The sequence below is a fragment of the Colossoma macropomum genome, unplaced genomic scaffold (genome assembly GCF_904425465.1).
Source record: "Colossoma macropomum unplaced genomic scaffold, Colossoma_macropomum, whole genome shotgun sequence".
In the NCBI taxonomy this organism is placed as follows: domain Eukaryota; kingdom Metazoa; phylum Chordata; class Actinopteri; order Characiformes; family Serrasalmidae; genus Colossoma; species Colossoma macropomum.
This window is the reverse complement of record NW_023494784.1, coordinates 21894235-21920948: the sequence shown is the minus strand read 5'-3', so window position 1 is coordinate 21920948 and position 26714 is coordinate 21894235. Positions and strand designations below refer to the sequence as shown.

Sequence of the window (26714 nt, the reverse complement as noted above, 5' to 3'; positions counted from 1 at the left end):
CGCAACCTCTGGTGTTCTTGTTGAAGAGCGAGCTGCTGGATTTGGTTTGTTTGAGAGCTTAAAGTTTGTGGCATCAGTGAAAGACAAACATAAGAACCCCCCCCCTTCCCTCCTGTTCCCACAGTGGAAATGTGGAACTACACTCACAAAGAAAAAAGTCCGTTTAAGCCTAACCAATCCGTGAAGGCTAACCATTTGGTAGTCTGAGTCATTTGGAAAGTGTTCTGTTGCCAGAGCAAATGTAATATGCAAGGCCTTTTATGTGCATGATTCAAAATGAAATTCAACTTTATTTTAGAAAATTGGTCATAAACTTGGTCTTTTGCATTACCAATTGTTTGTACCTGTTGGTTTGTTTAGCATGAACTGTAATGTTTTCACAGTCTGCATTAAAGTACCAAAAGAAAGTCCACACAAACTGTTGGAGAAGTCACATATATGTAGAGTGAATTTGTACATTGCTGTATGCTTCATTAGCCGTGCTTTACGAATAGTCAAGCCTCAGAGTTACATAACCAGCTAAACCGGCAGTAAATGTTATGAGTGTGAAATATGAAAGTGGATTCATATCTTCCTTCCCACATTCTGAAGTCACAAACTGTTCATTGAAGTAAGGGAGTAAGGGCCTTAGAAGTTGTCCTGTTTTGAAGAGTTCATGATGAATGTGCACTTGCAGCCTCCAACCAAAATAATGAGTGGTCAGCAATAATATAATCTGCAGGACCAGTGTCTGTTGTGTTATTGTGTAGCTCTTAGTGACAGAAATTAAATTTCTTATTGAGTAAGATGGTCGCTAATGTGCAGTCCAGTGGAATGAGTCAGACTTATCAGTGAGAAAATGTTCTGAGGGGCTGCAGATGGAGTGTGTTCTGTGGTGTGTTTCTTTTATATTATTTTGGGTTTGCTATAAATAGGCTGCATTTCATGTTTTTAAATGTAGGCTACATATCTAGTCTTCAGAAGTTCAAAAACTGATGGTGAAGATTTTTTAGTAGCTCCATTTGTGATTTACAGATACAGCATTTGAAACATAGCTATTTTCATTCTCTGGTGTCCTTTTTTATTATTGATAATAATGTAATCTTTAAATAGTGGGAGAGGATGCCACACTGGAAAGTTGTACACATCACTACTAATGTTTGAAGAATTCATTTTTCATTTCTTTTCTGTCCTGATCTTTGGTTTTCCCCACAATGTCTTTCAGCTGTACTGCCATGTGGAGTGTGAAATGCCATCACAGTAAAGTGCCATAATGATTCAGTGAGTGTGTCTTGATGCGTGTAAATGGTTTCCATACCCTCCAGTGTTCATCTTGCTTTACAGAATTTTGTGTTTGTTCCGAATTAAAAAATACAATAAAGCATGTTGAATGATGGGGGGAGGGGGGGGTGTTGTTTTTCTAAGTAATTAGTTAACGCATCCTCTGCAAAGAAAACATTTTGCACATTTTAATGCAAAATCCTGAATGTAACATTGTGCTCTGTGCAAAGTTTATGGCATATTTATATTTATTTTTCCAGTATGAAAAGCAGCGGTTACACTTTGAAAAGGAATACAACATATTGTGTGCTAAAACTTGCGGAAAGTGCAAATATTTAGGTTTGTTCCTTGTAGAAGATGTGTTAACTTATTTTCACTTAGAAAATCAGCAGAACGTGCAGCTTGACTAGGGATGTTCAAACTTTTGCATACGACTGCAGATGTTTAAAATAAGTCACGTTAGGTGAAGACTGGGCCTTTGTAAAATGTTAGTATATAACATCTGGCTCAGATACTGAAATTTCTCCTTTCTTTCTGGTTTGTTCACTTGATTTTTTTTTTAAATGTAACGTTCTATTTTTTTTTTTTCAAGGATGAATGCGATCTGAGAGGCTGCTGGAGTGATTCATTCTGCCATACTTGAATTGTTGCACTTTTATTCACACCACTTATGTATTTAGTTGTGGAGTTTCTTTTTAAGTATTTCTGTTTGTGTGTAATTACACCTTCTGTTTTTTGTGTGCAATAAAAAAAAATCAAGCTGAAGGTTCTGATAACATGTTTCAAAGGCTTGCATGTTTCTATGTTGGCAAGTGTCTGGGTCCTCCGTTTCATTGTTTCTGTAGTGAGATGATAGTTTCATTTTGCTTTTGCGGGAATAATGTTGAATTAATGTAGCTTTGTCAGTGTAATTTATGCACTTCCTTATTTGTCTGAACTAATTCTGAGCCGAGTTTGACATAGCTACTTTTATCTTAGATTAATGTTTCTGCCAGTTTTGGTTACGTTCTTTTGTACACTGCTTGGAGTTGAAGCATTTATTGAATATAATGGAAACTTCTGCTGTTTTGTTTTTGGTCCCTCTCTCGTGTACAGTGGAGCAGAGAGGGGCTGCAGAGAGGAGGCGTAGAGAGCTTGGCAGGAAGCTGCACAGCTTTGGGTAACTGCCTGAAATAGAGGCAGGGCTCTGACACTACGCTCTACTGAGTTCCCTGTTCAGCCACTTTATAAAGGGAGTAAAACCGGACACAAGAACCTGACCAGACTTAAGTTGTTAATGGGAAAACCACTGTGTAGCTTGCGGTAGGTTTATTTTTTTGTTGTAAGTCTTTATATTGTTTTTGGCTGTCCATCCCTCCTCGGCTGCGATGTGCTACAAACACGGCCTTTACACGGGGGGAAGTCATTCAGACTGGCCCATGTTTAGAAAAGACTCTGATCTGATACATTCCAAATACAGGCTGAATATGTGTACAGATATGTGGTTGATTGTTTTTTGCTCAATACAGATGTATTGATTTCCAGAGGTGCGTCAAAGGCCATGGGACAAAGAAGTACTTTATGATCTTCATTTGAAGCTCCCTCATGCATCCAGCTTCACACCGAGGGTAGGTTTCTGCTTTGCATGACATAGAAGACTTCCTTTCACTGTGAACCGCAACAAAAGATGTGAGTTTTGCCAAATGCTGACACTTTGAAACCTGTCTCTGTACAGCAAAAGCAAATCACGCTGTACTCCTCAGGCTGTGGAGGTGTGAGGTGCCATAATGCCTGCAATGAGTACTGGCCCAACTCGGGCTGAGGGCCGAAGGCTCTCCTGGGCAGTTGTGATTCTGACTCTGGCTACCATCACCTCGTCCTCCCTGTCGGCTCTGTCCCTGTATCACGTGCTGGCTCTGCAGGCTGAGGTGGAGGGGCTGAGGACCGAGGTGAGCCGCAGGAGAGAGGAACAGCAGAGTGCGCCGGGGGAAAGTGTGAGAGGGCCGCAGGCTCAGCAACAGGACAACAGAAATAAAGCTGAGGTGAGAAACAGCAACAGAAAGGAAGAGACCCTGCAGGTCGAAGAGATTAAGTCAAGTCATTAAGTTTGTTATTTCTTTTCATCAGATATGTTTAGAGAAGAACAACGTACAGTTCCTTCGAAACCACAGGGCTAAATTTAACATAATACAGTAGGGGGAAAAATGAGTGCCAACATGATCTTAAACACATTACACTATATACACCATACAAAAAGCTGTGCCAAACAATAAGGACAGAACGATAGACAGTGTGACGGAGAGGAGATATGTGCAGTCCTTAGTAGCCTTGAGCTGATAATTGATATTTTGGAATATTACAATGATTTGTTTAATAATTCAAATGATCATTCTTTCTTTCTTTCATATGCTTTTTATTTCATCGTTTAGCCTTTAACCATTCCTGTTGTACAGTCATTCTAATCTATGTTTACAGTGGAGAAGATTGCACTTAATTGTAGGCTACACAAACAGAACATCACCTAATTAACTACACACATACATATTTTGCGACACAGAAAGATTATAACGTGGGTTAAAGAATGCTGTATATACAAATGCAACAGATAAAATTTGGTACAAGATCTACTTTGGGATAGAAAGTACAAAAGAAGGATGCTACCGCACCGGTTTGGCAGTATTTCCACTATATAGCAGTTTCCAACCAAATGAATGCAGCGAACCACAGGATGTCAAGTGTTACTTGCCGTCTGTATAAAATATAGGTATCACTGTAAATTATTAACATTAGAAGCTTTCGGGGTGGTAGTTATGTGGTAATTATGTTAACAACAGGGTAAATGTAAGCTATAGGGTAAGGCTCTGTAGTGCTCACGTGTGGTTCATCACTGAATTTGGATCGTTTGTTCTCATAATTCTGCAAATGATAATCATTTGTCTAAATTCAAATTATCATCCAAGCTTAGTCCTTAGCAACAACGGGTGTTTTGAGATGAGAGACATCTGAGGGGACAAAAGCGGGTTAATGAATATTATGCTTTTTTTTTGTAACACCATGTATTTCTTTAAAGGGCACCTTTATAGTGTGATCTTGGTGAATTGAACATTATTACTCTATGACACAGCATTTAAATATTATAATGGCTTTGTACTGTCTGAAATGACCAGATAAGCTCAGTACTTCCTTTCCACTTGCAGTGTTGCAGTCTGATAAAGTTACTTGTCATGTCTTTTGCAATTATGCCCTATCCACAGAGCCTTCAGCAGACTAGCAGCGTGGTACCCCCTGAACTGGGGTTTGACGTTTCTGGGAGACAGCCAGAGCCGCCCAGCTTAAAAAAGAGAAGTCTGGAAAGTAAGTTTCATCAATCAGGCAAGCCCTTTGTGCTGTTCTTTCAACTGTACATGGGACTTCCAGTGTTGCCTCTATCTTATGCAAATTTATCCCTAGCTCAGTTTTGAAACTGTTAATACGGTAGAACATTTTACCGTTTTCTCTTCGGTGTCTAGTCTCACGCAACAGCAGTGAATACTTCAAAAGTTTTGAGATTTTCTTCCCTCCTGTATTTACTGTGAATCTGAGGGAGGTTTTAACACTGACTCAGTATGCGAGAAATACAGACAGACAGATAGCGCAAGATTAAAAACTCAACAAAGGAACTTGCACTGTTGAGTGTGATAAAGTTTATGCTTTTATGCATCATGTTAGAGATTATAAAGGTAGCACTTAATTGTTAGTGAGTTGAAGATTGTGATGGTAGCACTCAGATGTTTGACCGTGTTTGCCATTAGTTAGTGTGCGCTGTTAAAGGAAAATTTGCTCAAACACATCATATTTGCGCAGAGATGCTTTCATAATTATTACTGGGTATTAGGGTTAATTCACAAATTCAGTTCAGTAATTTATTATGCAGCATTAGGGTTAATTCATCATATCAGTCAGTTCTTCATGGTTCTTTCTTTATTGTACATGGGAAATTTGCTTGGCAAAAAAATTATGAGATTGTTGTAAGAGTTTTGTAAGATTTTTCATCTTCTTGTTTTGTTTTAAGTCGTTTAATCTAAAGAAATTGTCTTATTCTATTGACAGATCATTTTGCTTCTATTACGAAGTAACGCTTGAAACAAGCAAAAATATCCTCCAATAAAAAAGTTATTTAATTTGATAAAATTGCTTAAAACAAATAGAAAATGTCTAGAAATGAAATAGATAATCTTATAATACTATTACAATAATTTCAAAATGAGAAATGTGAACTAGATATCAGATGATTTCACTTGCCAAGATATAAATATACATATAAATGTTTGCAGTAGAAAAACATCAGACAGTAGAATGAAATAAAGCAAACCACAAATAAGAACCACTGTCTAACACTGTCTAAATAACCATACGGAAACAATAAAAAACTTATAATGAAAATAATACATTCAGGACTGTGTTAAAATTTAAAATGCTAAAGATATGGTGTGTCTCTATCCACTTATACTGTTTTGTGTCTGTGCTGTTATCTGGTGTCGACCAGAGGAGGATGGGTTCCCCTTTTGAGTCTGGTTCCTCTCGAGGTTTCTTCCTCCCGTTGAAGGAGTTTTTCCTTGCCACTGTCGCCAAGGCTTGCTGACTGGGGGCGTGGACCCGGATTCTCTGTAAAGCTGCTTTGTGACAACATCTGTTGTAAAAGGCACTATATAAATAAATTTGACTTAACTTGACTTGGAAGATTAAAGTGTGCAATTTAAGTAAATTTATTGCACATGCTGCGAAAGAGTGTTTCTGTCTATTGCCCTGGGGATTCTGTATCTCCTTCCTGAGAGCAGCAGCTCATATTCTTTATTTAGGTAGTAGAAGGTATGGCTCGTTATTTTACCGAGATGTCAGAAAGTGTGGATTTATGCTCACCAATAATCTAACCAGCTGCTTTTATTACCTTGTCTAGTTTATTTGTTTTATATTTTTTTATTTTTGTTTTTGACTATACCAGGTTACCATACCAGGCTATAATATCAGAGTTTAAAATAGACTTCATAAAAGAGTTGGAGAAGAGTGTCAGCAACTCATTACAGACATTAAAGTGTTTGATCTTCTTTAAAAATACAGCCCCTGATTATCTTTGTTTCGCAGATATGCATACATTACATGTGCATCCTTGCATTATTACAAGACTGAGGCTTGAAGAAGTTGAGGCTAAATTTCAGGGGCATGCAGTATTGCCTATAGGGGCTTTGTAACACTTTTTTTTTTCCTCTTTCCTTGTTCAGCGTTTCAGCCCTGCTTGCAGATGATGGCAGACAGCAAGAGGGAAGTCTTTCAGAAAGGTAATGGGGATGCTTGCTGTTCTATATTTAAAATATGAGATGTTCAAAAGCAGTGCTTGGCATTTGTTCATGGTCTGACAATTGAATAAAAAAGCATGGCGAATAAATAAAGCAGTTTACCCTGACTATGAACAGAAAGTAATAACATCAAAAGGCTGATATTAGCCTTCAGCTTGTCTTAAATGTGGATCTGCCGTTGGGTTTGTTTTTTCTTTCCTTTTTTTTGTAATCTGTTGTCTGACATTTAGATGTTCTCCATTCCGATGTGATCTTTGTCTGCTTGTTTGCGTTGCTCAGAGTTTGCATTGGAGACACACACAGGGGTCCCATGGCAAACCGGTCTAAAGCGAGGCGAGGCTCTAGAGGAGGATCAGGACACCATAGTGGTCAAAGAAGAGGGCTTCTTCTTCATCTACAGTCAGGTAGAGCACTGTGACCCACCAGTCACAGAGGTAACATCATAACAGAATTTAGTCCTAAAGACAAACATCCTGTAGCATAGACAGTGAGACAGGCTCTTCACAACAAAGCTTTAGGCCTTTAATTGAACTTTCTTTCTTCCTTGCTTTTGAAGACAAAAAACAAAACGGTCATTAAGTTATTCATTTTTCAGCATCAGGGGAAAAAAGCATAAGCAGAGACATATATTTAACAGTAAATCACACAGAAGCCTTAATGACTGTATATAATATAATTTTTTTCAGTGTTTAGTGCGTCCACCCTTTGTCTTCATTATTTTTCACAGAAATCTTTTTTATATATTTTTGCACGTGTAGGAGTTGCATTTTCTGCTTCTCATGATCCAAGTAATCTCAAACACATTCTGTGATATTGAGGTCTGAATTCTTGGCTGGCTGTCCATTATTCTGAGAATACAGGAGCTTCTTCAGCAGAGTTTCCTTTCCTTTGCTTCTTGACAACTACACATCCTTTCACACTCAGGCTAGTGTTGAGTTGTCTTCTCACAGTGGAAGGATGGACAAAAACACCTGTGGACTTTTTCAGATCTGAAGCAAGACTGGAGCTTGATTTTCTCCTTTCTCTCAAAGATGAAAGCTTTGAGTACTGTTTATCTGATGATGACAGTTTTAATTGTCTACCAGGTCCTGCGTGGTTGTTAGGGGTTTTATTTTCTTTGTACCTTTTAATAATTTTTGCCCTCCAGTTTTGGAAAGTCTTGTTTTTTGCTTGTTTTCTTTTGACTTTCTCCTTCCTTAAGCTCCTGAAAAATGAATAACCTGTACTTAATGGCCATTTTGACTGGAAATTGAATAAATAAGTACAGACTAAATAAAGACTTTTACACAGTGCTGTACACCACTTTATATATTATGTATATAATATAATAGCCAATATAATAAAATACCCAACGTATGCCTATATATTATGTTTATAATATGACATATTTCCCAAATTATTTATTAGGTTTGTAATTTATGTACTAGACTTTGAGCCATATGTATGTTTGGCCACATTTATTTATGAGTAAAAGTGTTACTTATTTGTATTTGATCATTGTTACAGTTCATACCTGTTCTTGTGAGCATGATAACTTTGGATATTGCTATGAAATGACCTATACAAAGCCTTCCCTCCTTTCCCAAGGTGTATTACAAAGATTCCACCTTTGCAATGGGTCACATAGTGATCCGTATGAAGAAGAACGTGGTCGGGGACGAAAATCAACATGTCGTTCTGTTCCGCTGCATCCAGAGCATGAATTTGAAGTTTCCCTATAACACCTGCTACACAGGAGGTGAGGGAGCACTGTGCTTAACAAAAAACATAGGAAGGAAGCTTAATTTGCAAATGTAATTAGCGTGGCACGATATAAGGCAGTAGCATAGTTCACATTTTTTTTCCTTAAACCACAGTCTACATTTCTAACTCATTTAGGAGTAAAAATTACTGGAACCAGATTAAAAATAGTATTTACCACTAATGAGATTAGTTCACCACATAACAGATGGCATGAGCATGCTTTCAGTGTCTCAACGTATAGTTCTCTCTTAGTTTTTCCCTTCCTACTGTAGTACAGTATTTTGCTATGTTCTGTTTAGTTATTTGACAGCTGTTTGTATAAGGATTACATTAAATGTGAGATCTTTGGTTTGTTGTGTGCAGGGATTGTAAAGCTGGAAGTTGGTGACAGAGTGGAGTTGCTAATACCTCGCTCCACAGCAAACATCTCTCTGGATGGAGACTCTACCTACTTGGGGGCTATCAAACTGGACTGATGTGTCTGAAGGAGACAGAACTCTGAAAATCTAAAGAACAATTCTACAGTTGATTTATTATAATTGTACCCGTGCACAACCTGACATTATTAGTATAGCTTAAAAATCACTGGATACAGAAGGAATGATTGGAATGGCACTGGGCAGATAGCCTTTCACACAGTGTCCTCGTCAGCATGGGGAGTGGCAACTGCTGGATGTTTCAAGGCTTAGCTGAAGATTAGTAAGACATGTTTTGATAGTAACCAAGGAACTGCTTCTGCACTACTGGCAGTGCTTCATATGTGGAGGGTGATGAGCGTGGATGTGCATAGTAAGCAAGAACCAGGAATACACAGACGAAGGAAATCAAGACTTGCTATGGTATATTACAAATGAGAACTAGCTTCAAATTGTCGCTGTCATATCAAAACTCTATTTTTTGTAAACGTGATTTTCATGATGAATGGACAAGTCTCACCTTAAATTAGACTAAAAGATGAGAGCATCTTCTCCTACTTCTGAAAGGTTATTATTTTGGAGATGAGAGGTTTTGTTATGACAGCAACGAAATGCCCGCGTTCCTCTGCGAAACTCTAGAAATATACTTCTGCAAACTTGTCAGCAGAAAGCCAGACAGACGGAGGTGTGAAGTTAAATGAGTTTTGTTTTCTGCACTCAAAATGTTTCTTTCTCTGACTCAGAGTTTATGCTTTGTTTATAGTGCACTGACACAGCGGATGATGTATGTGTGAACTACAGGCTACAGACAGGGTTTTTTTTCCCCTGACATTTTAAAATTTTTCTCTACATTCAGATGTTATCTCTGTTTGTCCACAGTTTACAGGAAATCATTTACATGATCTGATTGCTACTTGTTAGAGCACAACAGCTGTACCGTTTAAAAAAAACTGTGGAAAATTTTCAGAATACTTAATTACAAACTTATAACATTTAGATGTTACATCATTGCACATGGAATGCAATGCAAAAACTGCTCCTAAGCTGTAGTCCCCAGTTAAATAAGAGGCTTTGAAGGCACTATGTTAGCCAAGTTATATGATTATTGTAGATTGTTCTTTCTGTATTATGTTGTATTATACCTTATACTGTAGTTTGGGATATTTTCAGCAGAGGGCAGCACTGGCACATCATTAGGCTGCTGCTCCTCAGCTTTGTGCAACTCAGTGATTTTTAAATCAGTTTGTTTGAACTGAAATCACTATTTGCCTTTTAATTGTTTGTGTTCATTCAATGTATTTTTTAGTCTTTAAGCCAGGTGTGTCACACTGGGGACCTTCCAGGCCAAAGTGCTGTGGAGATTAGCATTTGCCGCTCTGAATTCAGTACATGATGGCCTTGGTATTTAGCTGATGCGCTGAATCGTGTGTGTTTAATGACGCGGTGTGGTGAAGTCTGCAGTGTTTTGGCCCCCAAAGACTGGAGCCTGACACGTGCTTTAAGCCATTGATCACCAATGCATGAGGGCAGCATTCTGCATGATCTTAACACTTATGTTTAAGCTAAAACAGCACTCACCTGCATATTAGCAACTGTTTAAAACAATTACTTGATATAATATCAACCGAAATTGCCAGTTTTAACTACTATGAAGTCCTTTATACGTTTCCTTAGCTGCTGTAAATTTGGGGATATTGTGTCTAAGCTTATGATGATGGTTTTTTGACACTCAATATACAATGTTATCTTTTTGAAACAATTATTTAAAACAGCTGCAAAATAAAACTCAATTGAAGTCTCTATAAAGGCCCAGTCCCCAAAGGGTACCAGTTCCCAAGAGAAACCTGCTGTGTGGCATGAAACATTTGAGATGGCACATGACGTACATATAAAATTTGAAACATGGAAATGCAGTTGAATATTTTCATTTTTGGATGTTTTAGTGAATGTTGTTTTGAATATTCCACCGTTTTATAGATATTTATATGCTTAAAGCTGCACTATGTGATATTTGGGGATTTGGAGAACTCTGGTGGAAATGTGTAATTGCACACAACGTGCAGAAGCTTTTGTAACGCCGGCTGTGCTTCGGACCCCAACGAGAGGGTGAATCTGATGATTGTGAGTGTGTTGAAAAAGCATTCAAAGAGAACTCAAGGATGTCAGGATGTAAGTGAATGATCTATTGTTGTCATCACATCTTTATCAGTGTAATGCTGATTTTGTAATTGAGACCTAAACATCGAGTTAGACCTTATTTTTGATTCTGTGTGTGTGATGTTAATAGATAAAGGTAAAGATTCCGGTGTGGTCTGAAAAACCTTTGTGAACTCCAAACCGACTCACTTTTAAATGATTGTTTCAGGCTTTACAGGGTGACTTGCAGCAACGCACTGAAAACATATTTTAACACACTTTTTTCTGCTGACTTTTTAATTTTTTTTTTTAAATGTATGTAATGCTTCTTTAAAAATTATTTAATTAGCATGAATATGCAAGACACATGCAAGACCATGCACTACAAAAAAGGAGCCACAACATACAGTGCATGCCTGTAAAGCAGCCAATACAGAGAGCACTCAAGCCATACTATGGTAATTGATGTAGCTGCTCATTGTCAGGCACGCAACAGTAGTGTCTCTTCAAAAGTTTTTTTTCTCCCAGCTGATGCAAACTCATACAAAAAGTAGCGGGTTTGGTCAAAGTCCTTATAGGAAAGTGTTTTCGCTCGGCGGCCATCTTGGCAATGCCTTGGGACAGTCATTTCAAGGCATATAAAATGACTTTTTGAAAGAGAAGAAACCAAAATACTCAACACTGACGGTCAAATTACCGTTTCAAAAACATACATGTAATCACTGATAAAATCTGAAAAACTCAAATAATTTGGCTCAGTGAAACACAAAAATGTGATTTTTTTAGGGGGATGTTCTGGCTACTGCGCTTGCGCAGGTATTTCCCGCTCGCTGCGTAACCAGCAAGCTGATTGGCTAATTTTACTGAAGGGCGGGATTTTCTCCGTAAATAGATGCCATGTTGAGCGTTGCTGTTAATTTTCCAACCAGTGACCGGTCTCCTCCTTAATAATGTCTTTGGTTTAGTTTAGATGGGCATGATGATCGGCAGAGGACCCCCTGACACGGGGCCTGCTTTGGAAGACAACTTTAACACTGAGAGCTGCATTAAATGTCTGTGCTGGTGTGGTGTGTATTAAAGCTAGTCGGAGCTTTAAAGCTGTAAATTTGTGACAAATAGGTGGTGCTGACTTGCTAACTGGACTACCAGCATTGACATGTAACATTAGCATGTTTTCAACAGAAGTGCTAAAGCTAGCTAATGAGCAAAAAAATAATAAAAATAAGAAACAAACAAACAAACAAAAAAAAACAGGATTTTTTTTGTCCGAAAAATGTGGTACTGCTACAGGCAAACAGTGCTCTTCAAACCAGATACTGATGTGGGAATTCTGTCACAACCCACCCTGTGTTTATTTGTACAACCGTGTCAGTAATACGTCTCGTGTTTATATGTTTGTTCAGTATATTATCATAACGGTAAGCTGTTTGCTCTACAAACTAAATCATGACAGTCCGTTGTAAGCAAAAGAACTCCTTAAACAGCATGTATAGTTGTCCATCTTAAAGTTTTGTTTAAACTTTTCAGTGTTCATCAGTTCACAAAAGTTAGCAGAGATGTCGCTAGGGGTTGCATTGGACTACATTAGTGTATTCAAATTATTGTCGTATTTATTTGGCTACATTTGTACAGAGTGCATGTCACATAAGGTAAAGTGACCTCTTTATACCAAAGCTCTCTCTCTCTCTCTCTCTCTCTCTCTCTCACACACACACACACACACACACACACACACACTCTCTCTCTCTCTCTCCTTCCTTTAAATAAATTTAGATTATCATAATGTGAAGAATACCACATAATCCATGCTTCAGTAACTGCAGACTTAGATCATTTTGTAATGGTGGTGATGATATAGGCTCTTTTTTTTTTTGAACCTTTTTTGGTTCTCTGTTGATCTCCCCTGATTCCTTTTGCTCATGGCTGTGTCCCACCATGAGGTGGTGCTAACACCTCTAGCTGATAGATTTGTTCTGGAATTGCTCGAGGTTGAGATTTCTAATAGTAAAGAGGTTATGTATGGAGGGGTGGTCCTGTACAAGCAGAAATAATGTATGTTCCACTCTTTACTTTCTAACAAATTAGGAGGATTAATTAAAAAAAAGACAACATGCGCTATAACAGAAATCTACTCTCTTGTGATTGGCAGTGTTGATGCCATCAGAAGAATTAAGGCAGTAGTACCGGTCAGGCTGTGCCATATCTATTTATAACTGCAGACTTCAGGAGCGTTCAAACACAGTGCTGAAACTGTGTACCCTGTAGATTTTAGCATTTCCGAACATAGAGTAGGAGAAGCAAAGACCTAAATGACGATAAATAATAAGACACAATCAAAAAGTTTAACAAAGTGGACTGGGATTTTCTAATAAGTGGAAGAACATTGGCCATATCTTCCATTTTGTCATCTCGTTTAATAGGGACATAGTTATTTCTGAACCATTTTTAAGGTTTGATTTTACATTACTGCTTCTGAACTGAAAAGTTTTAACCCCCCATTATTTAATTATGCACATTAGTTAAGATAAGAGGAAAGGACAGTGATGGACTGTGGACTTTGGGCATTTAGTCTGAGCATCATTTCACAAAGAGGGAGGACCTGCTCAAGTACTGTTAATTTGAAATTTAAATTATAATGAGTAATTTCAAGGAAGAGTGCCGACTGTGTTTTCTCTGAGGAATTTTTTCCACTTGCCTACAGCGCCTACATACTGAAATGTTGTCTTTTTGATTGTGCTGTGATGTTAATTGAGGCTAGCTGTTTTCTGTAGATGTGTTCTCCACATACCAATGGAATTCCTCATGAACTTCACACGCAGTGTTAACAATCATTTGTTTAAAAATGCTGTTTTTTGCTCATGTCTGTCTCTGCTGACTTCTCTCCAGGGAACTGTGTTTGAGCTGCCCAGCCCAGTGTTTCTCATGTTGGTCTAAGTTTACTTACTGCACACCCCAGCAAGGATAAGTCCAGGTATGATGTGAGAGTTTATCTCTTTTGTTATTTCTGTTTGGTTTTGGTTCTCGTGATGTGGCTCCCAACATTTCTTCTATGAATTTTTTATTAATTGATTTTTTAAGGGGCTCATATCATGGAAAACTGAATATTTTTTTCTTTTTAGAAGTTAAAAAGGTAACTGTAAAGTGTGAACAGTATTAAAGTTTCAAAACACACCATTTACTCTCCTGTTGATCAGGTCCAAATATGGCAACTAAAGGTGTTTTTCTGCTGCATATATAAAAACAAGAACTGACCATTGGAACTCATGGTTCTAGTTCTTTCATTTTCCACCTGCTTGAGGATGACTGGAATGATCGTCGTAAAGATGCTGCTAAATGCTAATAATATTAGCATGATCTACATAACTAGATACCATCACTTGAGCAAACTCGACACATCAACAGGCCATGCTAGTTTACTTTTTGGTGCACTTATTAGCTATATAATAGTGCTAATAATTTGTAATAATTAGCTAAATTGGCTTCAGCTGCAAGTATGAGTATTAGAGGAGGACTTCCAATGATAGAGCTTAAGCTCAAATAAACAGTCTTCTCCATGTTATCCTCTAAACTTGTTATTGCATATCTATTGTGTGAAATAGATATGCAGCGTGATATAGCCTGCAAGAGCAGTACTGCTTGCGCTGCTTTCTGTCATATGCAGTAGAGAGCTGCAAGTCAGAACAGATGTCATTTATACTGTTATTTGTATGTACTATTCAAAGATTTGTAGTCAATTGTTTTTCAATAAGATAAAACTAATTTAATCTCATATAAACAAAACAAATTTCTGTGCAATTTTCTACATTTTAAATAATTTAGGAAGTTAGTTAAGCTATCCTTGAAATATTGAATAAAACATCTAAAAATACTTTTTGATGTCTAGTTTGTAGGATTTCATCTACTTTTAATCTAAAAATCACAGAAATAGATATGCAATATGAGTGTTTTACACCGAAGGCTATGAGTTTGTAGGATTTAAATCTACATTTGTATTCCATCGAAAATAACACTAATAACGTGATTCCAAACTTTTGAACAATACTGTACATCACAGTCCTAAAGGTACAGTAACAAAAGTGTATGTGTGTACATACACTTGTTTAGTTCTGAGGGATAAAGAGAGATTAGAAATGGTCATTTTGGTAGATAAACCCTTACAAAAATCATATTGAATCACAGAGAAACAAATAACATTTAGAATGTAGCTAATGGGGCCTTTATTTGTTTGTATGTGTGCGGTAATAACATTATCATGTAGTTCAAGAGAATTTTAAAAAAGATAAGCGCATATCTATCAGTATCTGCCAGAAGACCTGCCGCCCTGCTTGAGGTTTCCCTACAAATTGACAAGATCCCTGAAAGACCACCCAGTGAGAGGACAGCATAAGGATGTGCCGTTTAGGGAGCCGGAGGAACTGACGTGTGTTTTAGAATTTTTCCTCCCCTGCTGAATTATCGACTCCTCAGAAGGGCAAGAGGGATGTGATCCAAAGATCTGACCAGCCAAACACGTTCAAACCTTTTGGGGGTTTGAATGAAGATCGATGAGTTCTTCTGTGATGCCTTTTGCTCCACTTCTTTTGATTATTTCTCTAAAGAAAATCGCACGGTCAGATGGTCCTTTTCAAACAGCCCGTTTTAACTGAATTGATTTTCTTCTTGAAAATAACTTCTCAAGTTTGCATCATCAAGTGTCATTACTCAGACTGTCTGGCTGATTATTTTAATGATTTACTACTTTGTTGTTAACTTTGCATTGTGTAACTCATTTCATTACAGTGTACATGTGGCATTTAAGGTGGGATGTTGCTGATGAGCAAAGGTATAGACTATGAAGATGAAAATGGGCCTGTGGAAAGTAATATGATCGCTACATACCTCACATGAATGTTTAATTATAGTTATTATTTTGGTACAAGTGTAGCAGCAGCATTCAGATGCAGTTTACACTTACCTGCCTCATGTTATTTACATCACAAAATTGCAACACAGTTTAGCCAAAATAAAAAAATAAATAAATTGGCCAGTTGCTTGCTTGGAGCAACAATCTTGTCTGATTCTAGTTGTGCTTCCCCAACATGTTATAATTCCAGTTTCTGACAATTGTTCTGGAAATAATGATCTGAATGCTATGTGACCTGCATATATCTTACATTTTGTTATTTCTTCCTTGGCCTGCCATCATACTGTAGTGTTTTTTTTTTTTTTAGTTTACTTGTCACATATTTTTTACTCATATTTAGTCAGCAAAAACTGACAGACTTGTTTACCTAGAGCAGCTTTGTGCTACAACAAAAATCACTGAAATAGATATGCAGTATGAGTGTTTTACACCGAAGGCTATGAATTTAACATAAGTTGTGTGTTTTGACAGGTTCTGCATACAGTTTAATCCTCATTGCTTAAATAATTAAACACGTTTAAACATTAAGAGAATGTAAATGTGTGCCGTACTTGAGAGGGTCTGCAGAGTACTGAGCACTTGCACAGGAGCTATCGAGAACAGTGTTTTGACTGTTTTGCTCATGTTTACTGACTGTTCATCTCCTCCACTGCAACAATTTTAGATCCATTACTATCTGAGAATTGACCTTGTATAACCCTATGTAGTACCAGATCTTTCTTTGCCTCCATCTTCCTTTTCTGCAAAGTTCTTGCTTTAATGACTATATTTTAGATTGGCCACTACCAAGTATCATCCAGCAAAGGATCTGAAACGGGGATTAAGGATACAAGTGCTAGAGAAGACTACCAAGACTACCAACAGCTACCAAACTGTGCTTGGTGTTAGCTCTATAAAAGTAGCGGAAAGCTAACAGCTGGGTGTTGGAGAGAGATGCTAACACAGCAAGAAGGAAAAAGAGAAGCAGAAATGGCTGAAGCTCAAGCCATAATGGATAGCATGGCACAGCCTGGGCCAAGCGAAAGGCCAAATATGCAATCGGCCGGTGTCTTTGAAGGCTTTACAAAACGGAGCATCTGGCTGCGCGAATGCCTATTGAATCGGAGGGGTGTAGGGATTGGTGGGCCTGATGGTTGAATGTGTCAGCCAAGCTGCTTCCCCCTCCCAAAAATGTCTTTGTGTGCTGCCATGGCAACGGCTCGAATGTTGGCGGAAACTGATGTCATTGTGAATGTGGCTCTGAGAAGGAGAGAGGGAAGGGGGCGATGGAGAGAAAGAGGCAGCGGCAGAAGCATTTTTTGTCCCACAGGAAATGAAACAAGCTGTGTACACTCTGTGGCCAAACAGTGATGAACTCATTCACACGCACTCATTTACATTCACACACATTCGCGCTAAATTGTTTAACCCATTCTCATTTTGTTCTGACCCCTCATTAAGCAAAGCAGGCGTTTTACCTCTCCACTTAGCTATGTTGTCTTTCTCTACATCATTTTTTTTCTTTCTTTTTTCCCATTTATTTTCCTGCTTTATACACCATTTTGTATTATTTACATACTTTCCCCACTCTGTCTTTGTACATTCTCTACCCCTGTCCCCTGGGCTCGTCTGATTAATGAGGGAGACTAAAGGTGGTGGCTGAATCTGGATTATCCCTATTCTGCATCACCCTTCCCACAACACATTCCTCAAACTAATCCCAAGTGATTTACCCAAGCTCCACCCTCAAATGCATTCTTTATAGCTACTGTTGTGAGGTTGGACAAGCTTTACAGAATCTTGGCAACAATCACATCCATCCTTTTTATAAACTGTAGTACACAGCTTAGTTTTTCTATAAATATATAAATTATTAAAATTAGTCTGCCATAGCATTTGTTTAGTCATTGCATATAGTACAAGTGCAAAAGTCAAGGGCCACTTTTGATTTATTTAATGGCCTGGAAGTACAAACTGTTCTTTAGCTTCAGGAAAATAGGCGAAACATGTCTGACAGTATATTATGCAAAAGCCTAAACAACAGAATTTTTCTATATTTAATGCACCTTTTGCCTTTATTACAGCTTCCATTCTTTTCCAGGTACTTGCTTTCAGTTTTTCAAAGAAATTGGTTACATTTTCTGCTTCTCATGATCCAAGTGATCTCAAACACTTTCAGTGATGTTGAGGTCTGGGATTTGGTGTTGCCAGTCCATTGTTCTGAGAACACCAGCAGCTTCTTTGTTTGATGCATCTTGCTTGATCTCAGCAATGTCCCTGGAGTGCCAATCATTTCTTTTTCTAGAAGTTATTTCACGATGTATTAAAATTAGTTTGTACTTCTCAGCTTTCATGATGTCTTCAATCACATATAAATCACCAACGCCAAAAGTTACATCCACAAACGTGTACTTGCCCTTCTCCATGTTTGGCTGGTAATTGTAGACATGGTTATAAGAGACATTTCTTTGGCAGCGTACGTGCTGCTTTCTGTTACTGTAAAAGATCCATCCAAACTTGGTTGAGATCTCAGATGTCCAGTTTCAGTGGTCTAGTACAAAATCTTGCCATCAGTTTTGGTGGTCTGCCAGGTCTTGCATGGTTGTTAAGAGTCTCATTTTTTATTACTTTTTTTGGAAATTCCTGTCTTTTCATTTTTTTTTATGCAATGGATAGTTTTATATCTAATCTCCTCAGGAAAACGTCCTTCAGACATTTTACTTGGGAGGATGTAACTGTTTCAATAGTTTTAAAATTGGAATGATGAAACATTACAGTTAAAATGTAACACCATAACATTTAAATATTTTCTATTAAAAATGTTCAAGTTCTCAGCTTTTGCAGAAACTGTTTCACATTTTCAGTGTGAAGTCTATCTTGATGATCTCCTTAATGGTCAGCTCATTAGCGCTGTACTTTTGTGGACAGGGTTCAGTTAACTGGGATGAGAAAGTGATTATGGATGTGGTTTGATGAGGATCAGAACAATTGGAACCCTCTTAAAAAGAATTTATTTCTTAAAGATTCTGACATTCACCAATGTTTTTTCTTATTTGGGATTTATTCTTAGGTAAGAACAAAATCTACCCACACTCAAGAGCACAGAGTTATGAATAATTCTGCAGTTTAAGAACACGTAATGAATCTGACATCGACTTCTTCTTAGGACCTTTTTCAAAAACAAATTTAAGAAGAAATTTAGGAAGATATTGGTGAATGAGGCCTAACGGGCTCATAATATAATATTGAAATTTTGCTGGGACTGTCTGCGTGTGGAGCACTTGTCCAGTATACAACAGCACATGACAGATATGGAACTGTGGTTGGAATGGTGGGTCAGACATTACCTTGCATGACGATTTTCCATAGGCCCTGTTACTTTACAGATTGCTGTTCTGGATTAGCTTTCTGAGCTTGTTTCATGTTAAAGTAGCAATGCTTGGGTGTGTGCAGAAAATAATGAAAAGATAGGATTATAGTGATACGAATGGCAGTTTTTGGTAGCGACAATGTCTGGTGAATGTTGTGTTTGCCGCTCAGTGAAGTGGTCCTACTGGGATGCTGCTTGCGTATTCATGCGTTGTTTGAAAAATTGCATTTTCACTGCGTTTAGCTGCAGAAGGAGCCGTTGAAATCAGCTTTCAATAATTCATGTGTCTGAATGGCGTTTGGTAGAGCAAAGCGGAGAAAGAAAGAGAGCAGGTGAGGCAAAGTGGAGGCCTATTTATCAAAACCTCTGTTGAGCTGGACAGGCCAGTGAAAAATGTCCTGTTCACCGTGCTTTCTTTCAAGGCCTTCTGCTTCTGCTGGAATGGTGAGAGGGGATTAGAAATGAATAAATAAAACAAAAAAATTGCCAACTACTCGCCTCCCCCACATCTGCTTACGTATTCTGTCTCCAGGCCTGACATTCAACACATTCTGTGCTGGGCTTTAAAGGGTTTGGTTTGCTTGGATTGACAGATGTAAAGGCTTTAAAAGTGAATGGCGTGAGATGGGGTCTCTGGTGCGTCTCAGTTGCTTTTCTGACCCACTTGTGTCATTTTCAGTCCGGTCTCAATAGCTTTGTAAGGGCATATGAGGCACATCAAATACAGTGAGAGAAAAAAAGAGTTATCTGGAGAAATCTGCTTTTGACATGACCTTCAAGATCAGTGCATCAAGACATTTTAAAAACAGTGCGATCAAATGCAATTTGTGCAAACTGGTTTTGAGGCGACTATAAAGTTACCTTCTTTCAAAGAGGATGATCACATAGAATTAGTATTCACCACCTGCCACTCAGCGATAAGCATATACGTCTCTCCCGTGTAGCTGTGAGATACACCAAAGAGTCTGCAGGCAGTATGGTCACATGGCAAAGCCAACACTGTTGCATGATGGGGAAAATTAAAATGTTCTTCCTCCCAGACTGATCATACTGCAGTATAGAAAATATCTGCCAAAAGGATGGAAATAATGTAAAGAAAAAATCAAAATAAATAAATGCCATTCTGTGGGCTGTGGTTTCTTATGTAGATTATACAACCTATCTTAAGAGCAACTGAATGCCTGTGTCAGCAATCTATGCACCTTACAATAGCTGAATGCACTAATTAGAATGGCCATCCAGATATTCTTGGACATATAGAATGTTTTGTGTGAACTATGGGCGCTAAAAAACTTAAACAAATTATGTGGAAAACAGCAGCAGAAGTATATCTTTTTTGTTTCAAGCTACTTAAAGTCAATTGTTCCAATTTTATAAAAAAAATTCTTCATAATTCAGCTGTTTAGATGTGAAGTCATTCAGAGTGGTTTGATGTAAAATGCTGCATTGTAGAAAACAGCAACTTAACCAACCTTGTGTTTGTAGGCTGTGTCTGAAATGTAACTAACGCTGCCTGCTCTTTCAGTATTCTGAGGCAGGAAGGCCACCAGTCATGTCCAAATCAAATGTTTGTATGAAATGCTGCCTGCTGAGGTTCTGCTGAGGTTCTTCCTTTGTATCCTTCTCAGGATTCTTTATGTCAGGGCCCATGCTTTTAGGATAAAATAACAAAGCATCAGCACTGGTGCAGTGAAGAGAGACTGGTTTGTGCACAAGTACTTTTTATTTTGGCTATAAAAGGTTCAGCATGCTAGCCTTTTTAAAAGACTTGTTTTCTGGGTAAAAGATGCTAAAGTCAAATACTTACAGTTATTACGTAACTGTTCTGTTCTGATTGGCTAACCTGTATTTTGCCTCAGTCAGAAAGCATTCTGGGCTGAAATACTCCTCGTAACTTCAGCATGAGCAGGTGAGGCTGAACTACCTTAGACCGAATAGGTTGATGTGTGTAGATCAGCCGATTTTTGTGACATTGCAGAAACAATGAATTTAAAACAGACTGTTTAATTTCCTTGTATGGATTAAGCAAGTGAATTGTATGTTTTGAAATTAATATTGTTTTCTCATAAGAGGAAGTTCAGTTTTTCATGATTTGGCCCTTTAAGCATAGTCAATGTCTGCTTCCTATCGCCACAACTGTAAACAATTCTTATTCAGCAAATTTCACTAGAATGAACATTTTGTATCAGACCACTCTGAATGACTTTGTTTACATTGTAATTCTTGGGTTCTATAGACATTTAGAAAAATCAGTGGCGTTCTCTTTTAACAAGCTCTACACACTGTACTTTTCCTCTCATATACACTAGACTGCACTCCTCTCAGATTGTCTTGAAGTGTTTCTGTGTATCCAGCAGATGTGTTGCCCCTCTGTCTGTCTGTCTCTCTCTGTCTGTCCCTGTCTGTCTCTGCATGTGTTTGTGTGTGATCTGGAGGCTCAAGCACTTGTCTTTGTTTTATTGGCCAGCAAGAGAATCAGTAAGAGTCCTGTGAGCGGAAGAAGCAGAAACCGATTAGTTTTTTTGAGGGGCAGAATGCATGGGGGTAGAGTATTGGAGCAATTTCATGCTGCCCCTCCTCCCTCCACCTCTTTCTGCATGTGGTTAGGGCAGCCACAGTCAAGAGAAGTGGACAGAGTGGAGGACAGGGACATAATTAATAACCCTGTTCCCTCCTCCTCGTCTCCTCCCTTTCTCACTGCTCCTCCTCCCTGTGCCACACATTCAATTCCATGGCCAGCAGAAGCCCTGTGTCACTGTTTCAGAGCAGCTGGTCTCTGCTAAGCAGATGTAATCAGAGATTTAGTGTCTGCCTCTCTCTTTCACTCGTCTCACTCCCCTGGCCCACTCTGCTCTTTACCATCAGGCCATTCCAAGATTCTGTTCTGCTGAATGTGTACTTCTCTCTTTCTCTCATTATTAGAGCAGAGCTTCTGGATTGTAGCCTATGGGAACAGCGTGTAGTGGAGTGCGGTTCTCTGTCACTGAGTTTGAGTTTGTCTGCGAATCTGTGCCAAAGCGTTCTTGCCTACAAAGGATCTTATGAGCACCTTCCAGTGGATGTTGATGTTCACTGGATCACACAGCACCCAGTGAGGATCGTGGGACTACAAGGTGGAACAGTACTGTGAGGTAAGAGTGTGTGCCTGTGTGCTTCTGTGTGTGATTGTGGATTTGGAGTAGAGAGTGCTAGATTTGGATTAAATGGAACTGCGAGTTGGAAATGAGATACAGTAACGAAATGTGCTACATTGATCCTGCAGTACACTAAAGGCCAGAGCTCACCAACTCAACATTCTTCAGTAGTCACCCAAACTTTGGTTTGTGTGCCATTACTTTTGGGTAATTGAGATGTTTTAGAATGTTACCCATTGATTTTTCCATTGGTTGATATGTGTTTGTCAGAATTCATGGCAAAAGTTGAAGCGATATTAACTCTTTAGTCGGATGACGTTCTTTTTCCCTACATACAGGCTTGTTTTCTAGTCTGAAAGAGCTAACACAGCGTCCGAACTGAAATACGTTGGATGAGCTGTGTTTCTGATGCTCTTCTTGTAGTGGACGTACCTTTATTCTTGAAGGTTATACAAGAATAGGCCTGCAATGAATATATGATTTTATGTCATAGTTACAACCGTCAGAAAATGGCAAAGCTATTTGAATAACCAACACTTTTATAAAACCATGCACTTATGTTAGGAAACAGAAGTTTGCTTATGTGGCTGAATGCTAGCTTTGTTACCAGTTGCGTGCAGTTGCCAGCTCTGCGTACCAGACCCTTTGGAGAAAAGCACTGATTCGAGGTGAGTCAGTTTTAACTCCAGGTGCAGTCCATAGAAGCTTCCTAATGCTCTGAATAGCTAACTAGCATGCTCTCTTTCTTTTATTTCTGAAAATTCAATGAGGATTTGCAGGCAAGCAAGCTGTTAGGAGCAAAAGGAAACTTACTCAGACTGACTTCAACTTGAACTTAATCCAGTGTATATACTGAAGTAAATTTAACGTTACGAGAAATTACCGTTATTGACAATGTTTTGGTTCAGTGTGTTCTGATTGTGATTACTGCCTCTTTAAAATAGCTGCTTCCACTGATCACTAGATGCAAATGATCCAAGTGGAAGTACTGCCAACCTTTAGGTTCACAAACATTTTGATTTAATTTATACACACTGTTTGAGATCTTCTCACTCATTTACACTGTCACCTGGCTTGTCAGTTCTGGAATAGTATAAAGTCATCAGACAACATTAGAATGTTTGATGGAAGACGTTCAGTCAGTGTGTCCTGGCCTTTAGGCTGGCTTTATGTGATGAAACGTCCACAGAATTTCAGTTAATAAAAACTACTAATTAAAAATTAATTAAAAAATAGCAGCCTGTTACTCACCTACTGAAGTTATCCATTCTGCCTAATTTAGTATGTTTATGAAAGTGCATCCTCATTGTGTGTGTGCATGTGTAAGCAGCAGGGGTGTTCCCTGGTTTGGGAGGACCTCAGGCCACCCATCCAGATGTCAGTAGTGTCTGAGTTTGACCCTGTGTCTCAGTGATGAATGCGAGCCCTACAGCTGCCTGTCAGTCACACTCTTCTGTAGTAACAGTGAAACCCCCCACAGCACCAAAGCATTTTTCACTTCTTTAAGTGCTGGTAGTGAGTAGATACTGCTTGTTGTGTACATCACCAGCTTAGCAATGGTATAGCACTATGACCAAAGCAGGACACACAACTACCTGTATTAGTTTGGCTTTTGTTTTTAGCTCTTCACAGAAAAACAAAAATGCATTTAATTTAAAAATGCATTATGCGTTTACAGAATGGCAACTTTATAGGAGAAGGGAAAAAATGTTTAAGTTTTAATGAAAGTTAATAGACCAGGCACCTTTTTATTTTATTTTATTTTTTTAGCAATTTTAGACCATTTCTATTCCTCCATTAATCATGAAATTTTACCGCAGTGTAAAGGCAGCAGGCTTTTTCACATCCTATAAAAAGTTTACAAAAGGATTTTGCTCAGGTCATGGACTTGACATACATAAGTTCATTATTTTCCCCAAAAATAGTTTAATAAATATAACATCCGATTATTCAGCAATGCTTCTTTTATGTGAAACAATTTTCAGTGCATTCATAAAAAAATTCATTAATTTTGGCCTGCAAAAGTCTAAAAACGTCAGGTGGTGCAACAGTCCAACCATATGTTGAGTTAACTATCAAAAAATGTAATTTGGTTATATAAATTTCCAAATAAAATAGTTTGGTGTGATTTTATGTTTAACTGATTTTATGTTTATGTTTTAAAAATAAAACCCTGTTGGAATGTAAGGCAACTTCGAAAGTACTCAACTCACTGAAAGCTGTTGTCCGCACGTTCTTACTACATCAGATACCAGGTGGCAAAACCAAAAACAAAAAAAATGTATTTTGACATGCTTTTACAAAAGAGGGGCCAGGGTATTACATCATAAAGTTCGGTTTACTGTGTCAGGCAGTATGACCTCAGGAGCACCATGAAAATGTGGAATTATTTATTTGAAAAACTAAGTATAAACACAAGTTCAAGGTGTTCTACACGTGTCTGTGTAGATGCCTGTTTAATGTGAAATTTGTCTGAAAAGTCAGGTGGCATAAACAGTAAGTCAAATGGTGCAACCAGACCAGTATGGTTTTAATAATTGAAATAGGCAATTAAAAACTTTGAAAACGCTAACTATATTTAAGATATAAGCTGCACATAGATATAAATGCAAATATATATGCAGATATGAAAATGCACATCTTGTATTGGCATCAGCCCTGATACTGGTGCTTAATAAAGGCAGTGTGCTCAAATATATCGATTAATTATGCTTTAAAATCCATTTTAAACTGGGTATTCACCCAAAAACATGTTTTACTGCCTTTGCTGGATGGGTGATGCCTTTTTCTCGTAACTGATGCCTTTATCTCATAACTGCCAATATGCTATGTATATATACAGTATGGTATGCCAATATACAGTATGAATGAACTTGAAGTAGCTTATCAGTTTTCAGTTTTATAACTGAATAATAAGCATACACTTATGATTCAAAGGGTTAATACACTAATGTCACTCTGTTTCTTCACTGCAGTTGGAGTCACTGGAGTGTTATGTACTAAAATATTTGATATATAGAACTGGGTCAGTAGTTCCTCTGCGTGTTTGTGTGTGTATGTGAAACAGAACTGGTAGAAAAGGCAGAATCTGAGTGATGTGAGCCCACAGATGGTGTGTTTTGGGAACTCTGCTGTTTCTGACATGCCTTCAGAGGCTCTAGTGGGGGAGCTGGAACAAATCCATTACATTAACCTGATTTAGAGGGGGCTGCCTCAGCTGCACATGCACCCCTCCCCTCTTTTTCTGTCTCTTTTTCACTCATTCTACCTGTCTTCTTCACCACTCTACTAATCCACCTACAGTTTGCTCCTGCTGTTCTAGCTTTGAGTGGATGATTTTTTGGGTGCGATCTCAGCACGGGGTCCTAACTCTCCCTAGAGAGGGAGATTGATGTTAGTTTTTCTCTCTCATTTCTTTTTTTTCTTCAGAATTTTCATTCCTTCACACTCATTTTCTTTCATTTTTCTCTCCATTTTTCTGCTCCCTCTTCTCTGCCATCTATGTGTGTCAGCAATGCATCAAGGCAGGCCTTTGAAACACAGTGACAGTGTAATCGAATTGTGTCCCTCCTCCTACTGGAACTGCTGTGGAGGATCACTTTCCTCTGGTTATGTGCCGCTGACTGATATCTCCCACTGTCTATCCAGACATGCTTCGTCTACGCACTGCAGCCGTGTTTTCCTCGGTAAGTTGAAGTAGCGTATGATCCGAGACCTCACATAACTCGAGGCAAGAGTAGAAAAAAGTAAAATTTAAAAGCAGGATCATCAGTTTTGGTGGAACTTGGCTTAAACTTGCTGTTATCAAACTCAACAGTCAAACAAAGACAACAGTGTTTCTCCAAAGCTGTGCCCTCTTAAATCGTAATGCCTAGGCCAAAACACTTGAATGCTTGTGCTCATGGTGTTGTAAGCATCACAGATGTAATGACATGAGCAGACATTAGCACAACCAAAGAAAGTTAACATTACGCTTAGTCCCTGAAAGCTTAAAGCCCATTTTGTTAGTCGATTTTCATAGATAGCTGTAAGCATACTGTAGCTACATTAGTTAGCTACTTCGCTATGTCAGCTGCACAGAACGAAATGTACTATATCAAAATTAACTGTGTAGCACATATAGAGTAAGGTATCATTCTTCAAGCCCTTCAACTCATGTAGGTTTCTTCAGCATTGGAAAAACACAGGCTACCAAAGTTGTCTTTGCACTAGTTTTCTTTTCTTAGTTTGTTTGGTAGCACATTCAGTTATAGGCAGTTTTGGTGTTTTCTCTGCCAGTTCTTTTGGGATTAAAAACAGCTATTGCAGTGGGTCTGTCATAGAACTGTTTGTAGATTGTTAGCAGTAAGGCTAAGCTATAGCTACCCCTCCCCATGTGAAATGGGCATGCAAGTAGATACACACACTTGTCTGGATTGGTTATATGTTGGTTCACTTTTAGTTTTGCTCCCATTTACAGAT

The 26714-nt window shown here is 38.3% G+C and overlaps 1 protein-coding gene across 3 annotated transcripts; it reads left to right on the top strand.

Annotated features, from left to right (window-relative positions):
• Positions 1-8: 8 nt before the first annotated feature.
• Positions 9-11057, top strand: tnfsf13b (TNF superfamily member 13b). Of its 3 annotated transcripts, none has more exons than XM_036595754.1 (8): positions 9-2562; positions 2785-2867; positions 2975-3281; positions 4494-4593; positions 6498-6554; positions 6852-7006; positions 8160-8310; positions 8679-11057. In XM_036595754.1, exons 3-8 carry the CDS (start codon positions 3027-3029, stop codon positions 8789-8791), a joined length of 831 nt encoding a protein of 276 aa, XP_036451647.1. In that variant the 5' UTR covers positions 9-2562; positions 2785-2867; positions 2975-3026; the 3' UTR covers positions 8792-11057. The 3 variants fall into 3 exon arrangements, with proteins under 3 accessions (XP_036451647.1, XP_036451729.1, XP_036451569.1); XM_036595836.1 differs by having other exon boundaries at positions 2769-2867; positions 6852-6976; XM_036595676.1 differs by having other exon boundaries at positions 2769-2867.
• Positions 11058-26714: the final 15657 nt, after the last annotated feature.